Source organism: Elaeis guineensis, chromosome 14 (genome assembly GCF_000442705.2).
Source record: "Elaeis guineensis isolate ETL-2024a chromosome 14, EG11, whole genome shotgun sequence".
Lineage (NCBI taxonomy): Eukaryota > Viridiplantae > Streptophyta > Magnoliopsida > Arecales > Arecaceae > Elaeis > Elaeis guineensis.
The window spans coordinates 64633232-64644347 of record NC_026006.2 but is presented as its reverse complement, the minus strand read 5'-3'; the positions used below and the strand labels follow the sequence as shown (position 1 = coordinate 64644347).

At 36.0% G+C, this 11116-nt stretch overlaps 1 protein-coding gene across 3 annotated transcripts; it reads left to right on the top strand.

Moving 5' to 3' along the window:
- The first annotated feature begins 5656 nt into the window (after positions 1-5656).
- On the top strand, positions 5657-10127 carry LOC105057119 (uncharacterized). 3 transcript variants are annotated; one of them, XM_073248553.1, is made up of 3 exons: positions 5676-5800; positions 7449-7538; positions 9182-10127. In XM_073248553.1, exons 2-3 carry the CDS (start codon positions 7500-7502, stop codon positions 9836-9838), a joined length of 696 nt encoding a protein of 231 aa, XP_073104654.1. In that variant the 5' UTR covers positions 5676-5800; positions 7449-7499; the 3' UTR covers positions 9839-10127. The 3 variants fall into 3 exon arrangements, with proteins under 3 accessions (XP_010937894.1, XP_073104654.1, XP_073104653.1); XM_073248552.1 differs by having other exon boundaries at positions 5683-5800; positions 7449-7544; XM_010939592.3 differs by lacking the exon at positions 7449-7538 and having other exon boundaries at positions 5657-5800.
- The last annotated feature ends 989 nt before the right edge of the window (positions 10128-11116 follow it).

The following is an 11116-nucleotide window of genomic DNA, read 5'->3' as shown; positions in this document are numbered from 1 at the left end:
CTTCCTAAGTACTAGAGTAATCCCGCATTTTCAGTGGCGTGTAAGTAGCATGTACTAGGTGTGCATGGCTCAATCTCGACCATGTTCTTCTTGAGCCTTAGCAGTGATGCCAATAGTCTGTTCATTTTATTGAGCATTGCTAAAGCCAAATGTGCTGCCTGTATGGTTTATATGTCAAGATTTGAGTAACATTTATTTCTTCATAGAATGGTCCTTTACCGTTCAAAGATATAACGGTGGTTATTTGCTTAGATTTGCCTGGATTGGGGATAAATGAAAAAACTAAAAAAGTGATCATAGTGACTACTGCAATGATTTACTATTATAATCAAAGGTAATAAACGAAAAACAGACTATTCTTATAAATCACTGTCCAAGAGAAAAATATCTTTATCAATAGACTTAGAAATAGAAGAGAACAGATAAATATGAAAATTATAAATCATGGTCTTTTATTCTTGTTACACAATGGGTATTGTCATAGAGAAATGAGCATGTAAGTATTTTCCTTAAAAATTGGGGTGTTCATCATTGTATCAGCTTTTTTTTTCCTTAAAAAAAAACTTTATTTTGGATTGAAGATGTTGGATAGTTTATTATTCTAATCCCTTGGGTTGTATTTGGTTAAGAAATAAAGATGTTTTAATCTATTTATTATACATTTTTTCAATCAAACACCCATTTGAGCATGAATTAATTTACTTTTCATAAGAATAAATTGGATATTTTTGAAAAATAGATACATAATAAATGTTTCATCTATATGCTCCTAAGATATGTACCCTAATTAACCTAGAATAGTTTGCTCCCATAAAAAGATCTAATAGTTCAACTCTCTTTTTTCCTCTCCAATTTCTCCACTTAACCTAGCTTATCAAGATATTTTTATTCCTGAACCAAATATGACCCTGGTGATTATATTTGTTGGGTGGATGTCTGATCAGGACACTACCTTCCAAGATCTTTTCGGTACTGCGCGATGCAGCAGGAAGAAAGAAAAAATAAATAAAAAATAATTAAATACGTAAATCAGCCAAAAAAGAGCTCGCCTCCATGGGGTATGCAAACTTCACTACGAGAAAAGAAAGTTTACAAGAGAAGATCTCACCCTCAACCTTCATACACCCAATTTCTCCCTCTCAGAAAGTTCTCTCTCTAAGAAGACCCCTCTGAACCCCTAAAGCAGCCACTGTCCAGAAGCCTCCTTGGAGCTTCTCCTTTCAGCGCCGCACCTTCTCTCTCTTCACGAGATTCGATTTTTCGTGCGAAGCCGTCTGCGTCCACGAGACCAACAGGTCACCACGTCCACCACGGGTGTTTTGTTGAACAAAATCCACCACACACTCTCTTGTTCATCGTCCAGGCCCTTTTAAAGGGTTTAAATCCATATTAGATCGTGATTAGAACTCCTAATCATACCTATATAAGGACCTGGACCGTTGGATCATCACCGCAAGCCTCCTAGAGCCGTCCGATCGTGATCGGACCATGGAACAGTACTGTGGATTGCACGAAACGTGTGGGAAACACCCATGCGATCCACGCACCGGCCTATGGACCGCCCGATCCATTGTGGATCGGAGAAAATGGGCTGCTGAGCCCACGTGCATGAGCGTGGGCCTAGGTCTAGGCCGGCCCACGTGCTCACGGGCCCGGGCCTGGGCCGGCCGGTGCACCCCGCACCTGGGCCTGGGCCGGGCCATGCCCTGCACGCGCCTAGCCCACGTGCTAGCTCTCTTGGGCTGCTCCCTGTTGCGCGCGGCCGCCGCTCCACTGGCCGCCCTCCGCCTCAGGTTTTGTGCCGATTTCAAAAGCGCATATCTCCTCCGTCCGAGCTCTATTTGGGATGATCTTGGTCTCATTGAACTCCATTTTTTATCGCAGACCTCACTGTGGGCTCAATATGGATCGAATCTCAAGACATCAAATCCTAATAATATTGAAGGTTCAAGATCAAGGAACAAAAATTATATGGGCGGGCACTATAGAATATCATATGGAGCAGACTTCTTATTTTGTCACGTTTCTTCTCATACCGATTATTGGGGAAGTGACCTGTTGACCAGATCAAGCAATTCCACAAGGGATGCTCAAAGCAATTTGACAAAGCCACACCAGATATGGGCTTATATCCGATGCCTATTTCAAATCACCAACTCCATCAATCATCCAAGACAACCAATGGACTGGTGGAAAGATTTTCCTTCAGTGCGAACGGCAAAAATGTGATCTAACAATCTAGAGAATCAGACCCAACAAACCTTCATATTTCAGCTAATAGTCTATATACTTAACTTCCATATAAAGAGGTACGATGAGGACTCTCAAATCAGGACAAGCTAACTCAGAAAAGCAAAATAAAAAGCTAAGAGGAGGATTCCTTATTCTCCACCATCTCTTTCTTTTCTATATTCCCAAGCTCCAGCTAATTTAAGCATCGGAAGGTCTCCTGTCCAAATACCCCGACAAGTGTGGACTTTTCTTGCAGATTCTCTTGACGTCCTAGATCCTAGATAGTGCCTAGCTCCAGCCACATCAGTGGTCTTCTGGAGTGTTTAAATCATCAATCTTAAAGAAGAAATATAAAAGTCAAAGATTTCTTTTACTAACAAAATTGTTAATCTCACAATTAAAAATAAAAAATATAATATTATTTTTTTCTCATTTTCATAATATATTTTTTGTTAATACATACTATATAGCTAAATAATATACACTAAATAACTTAATCATCAGGAAAGCCAATACACACCTCCAAATAAATTAATACAGAGTTTTTGGAATATATATAGAGTTCACCAATATATAATATACAACCAGATGATACATATCAGCAACTTTAAATTGTCATTTAGCAACTCAATATATATCTCTAAGTAAATTGATACATAATTTTTAAGACATTATGTCTACTAGTACATACTATATGGTATGGCGATATACACTCATTAATTTTTTGATACATACTGCAAGTTTCTTTGATACATATCTAATAATGATTTAATACATATTTTTAGATAAATTCATATATAATTTTTAAAATATAAGATTCGCCAATAAATAGTATAGGATCAAATGATACATATTTAGCGAATTAGTCATCTAGTAATCTGATACACATCTCCAAGTAAATTGATATATAATTTTTAAAATATTATATTTATCAATACACATCCTATGGTATGGTGATATATACTTATTGATATTTTAATACATACCGCAATATTTTTTGATATATACTTAGCAATGATCTAGTACACACCTCACGATAATTTAATATATAGTTTTTGGGATATATTTTTTATCCAGAGATATAGATTACATTACTACTGAGATGTGTATAAAAGAAGCTTGTAGTATGTATCAAGAAGTCGATGAGTATATATAATTAGACTATATAGTATGTACTAGTGAAATAATATTTTAAAAAATATATATCAATTTATTTGGAGGTATGTATTGGATTGCTAAATAACTAATTTGCTAAGTGTATATTATTTGGTTATATACTATATATCGATGAACTTTATATTCTGAAAACTGTATATCGATTATTTGTAGATGTGTATTGGCTTCTTTGATAATTAACTTATTTAGTCTGTATTATATAGGCATATAGTATGTATAAAAAAAAGTATATACTAAAAATGAGGAGGAAAGAAAATATCATATTTTTTTAATCATGAGACTAATAACTCTGTTAGTAGAAAGGTCTCTGATTTTTAGACTTATTCTTTAAGTCTGATATTAAAAAAAATATAGCAAACTATGAAGTCTACCCTATATGATATTCTATGGTGCCCATCCCATATGATTTTTGTTCAAGATCAAGCCATGCCTCTAGAATAAAAATCATATGGGCAGACACCAGAGAAAAATTATACAGTAGACTTTATAGTTTGATATATTTCTTTTAGTACTAATATTAAAGAATAAATCTAAAAGTCAGACCTTTTGACTAACGAAGTTGTCGGTTCAGTGATTTAAAAAATATGACATTCTCTTTTTTTCTTGTTTTCAATATATCTTTTTTATCGATACATATTGCATGACTATACAATATGCACTAAACAAATTAATTATCAGGCAAGCCAATACATACCTCCAAATAGATCATACATAATTTTCAAAATATGGAGTTCATTAAATTATAGTATATGACTACGTGATACATATTTAGCAAAATATCTTTTAGCAATCGAATACATATCTCTAAGCAAATTGATACATAGTTTCTGAAACATTATATTCAATAATACACATTATATGGTCTGGTGATATATATTCATTAACTTTTTAATACATATTGCAAGCTTATTTGGTTCACATCTAATAGTGATACAATACACACCTACAGATAAATTGATATATAGTTTCTATGTGTATATCAATAAATCTTACAATATATATTAGAATATTGATCATTGTATATCACCATGCCATGTAATATATACTAATAAACATAATATTCTAAAAAATATGTATCAATTTATTTGGAGGTATGTATTGGTTTGCTAGATAATTAATTTGCTAAGTGTGTATCATCTGGCGTATATTATGTGTTGATGAATTTCATGTTCTAAAAATTATATATTAATTTATTTAGAAATATGTATGCATGTATCAAAAAAGTTTGCAATATGTATCAAAAAATTGATAAATGTGTGTCACCGTACTATATAGTGTATTTTGATGAACATAATATTCTGAAAACTATTTATCAATTTACTTAAAGGTATGTATTAAGTTGTTAGATAACTAATTTGCTAAATATATATTATCTAGTGATATACTGTATATTCATGGATTCTATATTTTAGAAATTATGTATCGATTTATCTGGAGGTATATATTGATTTATTTGATAATTAATTTGTTTAGTGTATATCACTTAGTCATGTAGTATGTATTAATAAAAAATATATACTATAAAAATTAAAAAAAATCATATTTTTTTGTTTTGAATTATGAGATGAATGACTCTATTAGTAGAATTTTTTGATTTTTTAAGTTTATTATTTAAAATTAATATAAAAAAAATGTGGCAAAATCGAAAACTCTCCCCTTATGATTTTTGTTTATGCCTCTATCTACGCGAAGAGAGATACCTTATCTTATACCAAAAAAGAGTCCAAGGCATTTTGCTGTTTAGCTTAAGAATGGGGGCTTTGATAAGTGCGTGCATATCTAAGTGTAATACCATGTCTCTTAGATTTGAATCCGGGGTATCTTAGATAGGTACCGATCAACTCATGTGCTAGTTATTGTCTGGTATAAACCAATATTTGTCCACTAATTTTTTCATATCTTTGCTCAACGCACAAGATTGTTTTGGGGGACACCTTACAAATATAGCTACATAATAGGCTGACAGCTGCACCTTGGGAACCATCATTTGTTAGCTCCAAACCCAAAGCATGCAGAAGGGCTCCACGCATTATACATCATGTGTTCCACCGATAAAGGAGGCAAAAAGACTTCGATGGATGGCTTCTGTATTTGGCCCTGGCTTGCGATTTCTGACCGGTTTCAATTTTTTTTTTTTTTTAAAAAAAAAACAGCTTTCTGGTCGGGTTCGACCGGATTGGCTTTCGTTCCGTATCACGCTGTCGGACCCGCAATATGGCTGCGTGTCATTTAAAAGAGAGCTTTTTAATTTTATTCTGGCCTCAGAAAACCAATCCCCTAACGCCAGAGCGCTCTCCTCCTCTTTGGCTCTCTTTCCTTCGCGGGTAGCAGTGTAGCAGATGACTGGATGATGGCTATCACAATGAACTCCTCGTTGGACTTCGGCACGGCGGTGAGCTCTGAGCTTCCTCGCTCTCCATTAAATGCTTTTTTTCTTCTTTCTCTGCTCTACCGTTTATATTTCCGACTGAATAGGCTGGCTACGAGGGCGAAGGGGACTTTTGCTCTTCCTTTTCGCTTTCTGTTTTCTTCGTTCTAGTTTTGTCTATATACGGACATTATAACTCTATCTTGCCAAGGATGTTAGATTTTTCTAATTCGAGATGGGACGAATTTAGATCAACTAGATCCTCTGTCGGATTCTATGTTCAATTGAGGGATTGAACAATGAGTAAAAGAACGGTACAATGGATCGCACCTTGATTTTAACCCGAGGGAAAGAACATGGAGCTGCGATACTTTCGGAGGATTTAGATGTTACAACCAGGGGAAGAACCATGGCTTGGTATATTGATTTTGGTTCATGATTTGTAGCATCGGTAGAGATTCACATCTTGGAATCTTTTGGTTGGATTCTCATAATTGGCGTTGCAAAATAAGCAATCTGCTGGCTGCATAAACAAACCCACATGGTGGGGATGAGGATTGTTGTACCATGGCAACACACAGTTTCCAGAATTCCTCTTTCTCTCGTTTTATCTTTGAAGATGGTTGCTGGTTTTGCGTCCGAAGGCAATCGATGACATATCAAGTTGGAGTACGATGCCTTCCTCCCTCTCCCTGTTCTCATGGTGACACTTCAATCGCCGGTGGCCTATCTACATCCGTTGCCATTTTCAAATCTTCTTCTTATCTTTGTTCTCAACATGTATCATTATCAAATCATCAGATTAGTTGCATATAGTCAGGTGCTTTCTCTGTCCAATGCAAAACTCCTTTCTTGTTCTTATTACCTTCTTTCCTTCCTCTTTTATTCTTGATTTAATCGATAAGCTGGGATCATGTTATGAGGAACTAGCGAGCGCAATATAGGGTTAGCCTATAAGCCGAAATCACCTGATAAGTCTTACTTTGGATACTAGCAAAGCTCAAATTCATGCTTAGTGGGGGAAATAGGAGTAGCTTATTGGCATGGTCCTGTACAAAATGGGACAACAATGCTGAAAATGATTTACTAACATACACTTCCCCAAGTTTCCCCATCTCATTTTATCTTTGAAGATGCTTGTCACTTTTGTCCCAAGTCGACTGATGAAATGTCAAACTGAAGTCTGATGCCTTCCAACCTGTCCATTCATAGAAGGTGAGGCTGCAAGTCTGGATGGCCTACCCATGTATTTGGCCACTTAAGGGCTTCTTTTTCACTTTTCTCTTTACTGAGCTATTAGATTAGGTAAAGGCTATCAGACCATTAAATGCTCTCTCTGTCGACCTCCACCCCCTTCTTGTTCTTGTATTTTATTTCATTCCTTTTGTTATTCTTTATTTAATGTGTTAGTCAGCATCAGAATTCGTAAATATGAGATTTGTTGTAAAGGAATAAAGGATCCCTGAAAAGGGTCAAGATAATAACCTAAGTTGTTAGATTGATCTGACTTTGTTCCTACCATAGTCTTTGATCCTACCAAAGTCCAAAATCATGCTTAGGAGGGGAAATTGGACATTTATTTGAATTTTCCTGCATGAAATGGGAGGAGAAGGTTGAAAATGAGATAGTAAAGTCATCTAATCATGCCATGCAACATTCTGAGTTCTCACAGGCTTGATGGATCTACAATGCCACCCAACATTAATGATGGGGGTGCACATGTATGCTTCGCGTAGGAGTGGTGATCTTGGAGTACCTAATGGTGAAGGTTCTTCTCTACATTTTACCTTGTTATAACTGATTTTTGTTCTGTATCTATCTTCATGAAACTGCTTCTTGGGGTCAATAAAACAAGATCCCTGTGTAATTTGATATGTCCTACTTCACTCTCATAATCATTTCAGTTCACCAAATTTCATTTGCTAGTTAGATTTTATATTGATTTTTTCTTTGTTTTATGCAATGTCATATGTAGTTTCAAGGTTTTCAATCATAAGAATTGCATCTCCTTTTTTCTCTAATGATTAACAGCTCGACAAGAAATAATAAATTATAGTTACAAAATCAAAGATAATAGAATTGTGTTCACACAGGACCAGATGCAACCTAGATGGCAATCTTGATGCCAGCATGCAGTCAACATTTCCCAGTTGTGGTTTGAAACATTCTTGACCATGATGTTTAAACCCACATGCCTTTCTCTCTTTGGTTTCTGGTAACTAATTGTTTAGTTTAATGGCTTTTGTTGAGAGTGATGAACCTTGTTCATTTTGCCCACCTAGGTAAAGCAGTTGTGTTTCCAATCTCTAGTAGTAGGAGCAGAACTGTAATGACATGGAGCTACAGGAAGGATCTGAAATATTGTTTTGATCACATTCTTCTATCCCAATGAAATGCTTGTCATTCTAGGAGTTGGCTACCCATGTTAACAATCTTTCATTTACCTGATTCTTGCTAGAAGCCTGGAATATAAATTCTCCAACCAGGGTTGTATTCCTTTAGCTGCATTGAGAAATTGAATTGCCGATTTTAAGTTATAAGAGTGTCTTAACATTGAAACTCCCTAAAACTAAGCTCAGCAAATATGGCTTTCAAAGATATAGTGGACTGAGTGAGATGCTATCAGCATATGTACTGAAGGTTGAAAGAGGTACTAGTGAGACTGCATGTTGGTCATTGCCCAAACCTTCAGCTATCAAAGTTTCAGAAGTTTACGTAGATACTCGTTTCGAAGTAATTGAAGTCAGTGGATTGAATGATCAAGGATTGGGGTGCACAGCAGCAGATGTGTTTGAGTTAGAGTCATCCTTGGCCAAGAAATATATGAGCAATAGGATCTGATTAATCTCTTAAAATCATATTTGCTTCAACACCTGTGTCTTGTTGAAGATATCTCAAGTTATCTTTTGATTATTGAGAGAATGGAATTGTGATGAGCTAATTAATGTCTTGCCTAAAAAATTAACCTTGTTCTTTATATGTGCCAGAACAAGAGAGGAGATTTACAATGAATGCTTGAGTATTTATAAATAGCTTAAATTGCCCTGGCTGGTTTGGTGTGATTAAGAGTGCATTGAATTTGGATCTGAAGAAATGTAATTATTATGCATAAAAACATAGAACATTTAGAGGGACAGACTAATATCTAAAAAATGATTTGGGTGTGGATTTAGAGAGAAAATAAACCAGATTGGGATGCGAGAGGTTTCATGAGGTGTCCCCTCTCCAAGTGCTTAGGGAGGGATTGCCCCCTTAAAGAGGTTTTTTAGCATTTGATAAGAAGGAGCTCATTCTCTTTGAACCTGTCCTTTTCCTTTTCTCTTTAAGTTCATTCATTCAAATTCCCTGAGACAAATTTCAGTACTTGATGATCCTCTATTTTGAAGTAGCCTGCTATTTTTACAGGTAAGGATCCAAAGTGTCCCAGGATCTTCAGCAACGTGCAATCAGAATTCGTTATGGGTGCAACGTCCTAACTGGAAGGTAAACTTTGTTGAGATTCCATTGAGGCTATGGCTTGGGCCAAGGAGGTACAAAAACGATGTTAGATGGAGCAAAATCCCCTCGGCAACAGATAGTAATGAGGCAGCAGCAGAACCAAACATTGCAGACTCTACAAGTACTGAAACAACTGTAGCCAACGATCAGCTTTCATCATCTAATGTTCAGATTGATGTGAATGGTAGTGGCCAAACCTCCCCTAAAGTGCAGGAGCCTGCACCAAAAAGATCACCTTTGACGGCGAGGGAGAAGCTAAGGGCGGCGCGTGTCCTCAGTAAATATGCAGAATCGCAGCCTTCCAAACCAAAACCTGGGAGTAGAGTATTAGATGCATTAAGAGAGAGTGATAAAGGTAAGAAAAGGTTCGGCCTCCCAGAAGCTCCCACAGATCTATTAGATGATAGCAAGCGTGGGCTTCCAAAGCAAGGATTGACCTTTGATCTGCCTGGGGGCACCGATCTGTTCATCATTGTCTTCTCTTTTATCTTCATTAGCACGGTCATGTTTGCGACAACTTACATTGTGTGGAAATCCGGTGCTATACATTTTAATGAATATTGAGGAGAAGGCAGCCCCTGTAGTCAACAGTGGAAGCAACCTTACAGTTCTCTGCATATCCTGATAGCTGTTTGAAGGCAAAATAATAGGAGACATAATGGCAAGTGTAATATTACTCAATAACAGATTGTTTCTACTGCATTGGTGCTCATCTGAAGAATTGTTTTAGGCCATTGTGAGTTGCACAAGTTCCTGTTTTATAATTCTATTTTCTATACTCAATGTGACCCAACTTAAGATGGCAGTGTATCTAAGAAAAGAAGTAATAGTAAATTTTACTGGACCTTTTGCATCTCAAGGTGGGAGAAGCTGTGTGTGCGTGCGTGTGAGAACTATGAGCCACGCAAGGTTCAGCTTAGCTGGCCTGGAATCTAATGAATGATCTCTGCCCGCTGGAATTGACAGCTGGAAAATGTTAGCCTGATTGGATAAAACCAGCTCCACGTATAGGGATATGTTATCATGGTTCTATAAGCCATCGATTTATCATGTCTACTTATGGATGGCTACCACCACTTTTTCTGGTTACTTGCATGAGGTCAAGTGATTGTGGATGTAGCTTACTAGCTGTCATGTGTCAAACTACATGGCCTGGTCGAGGCCAGTTTTTCTGGACAAGATTAGTTGGATGGCACCAACAAAAGCATTGTGTGATACATACGGGACAAGTATATACAAACTAAATTACATTAGAAAGAAAGGAATTTCAAGAACCTAATAAATTTTAGAGTTCTAGATTTCTAGGAAGATTGTTGCAACTTTAGTCACTGTAATTGAATTTGCAACTTGTCTGGTTGCAAACAACTAAACAGCTCCTAAATGAAAAATACTAAATTAATTTTAAATATCTTACACATTTTATAATTGCATGGTTATGCTTGCATCTAGATACGGCTCTATTGCTTCTAGATGCAGATAACCGTCATATAGAATGAGGACAAGATTTAACGAGGCCACCACATTCTAGTTGGCGTTCCATGTTCTCTTTTTTTTTTTTTTTAATGATAAATCCAAATTTATTAAACCATTCTAATAAAAATACATCCATGAAAATTAAAAAATAAAATATATAAAAAATCTAAAAGAATCTCTAACGAATTATAGTCCACAAAGTATGCCTTGTATGATTAGTTATATATATTGTCTTTTGAACACTGTCATCAAAATTCACTTTGAGAAAATGGAAGGTGATGGCTCCCAACAAAATAAATCATCTAAGAAGACACAGAAACTGCAGACAATGAGTCATAATTTTTCCATGCTATCAAAGAATCCTTCAAA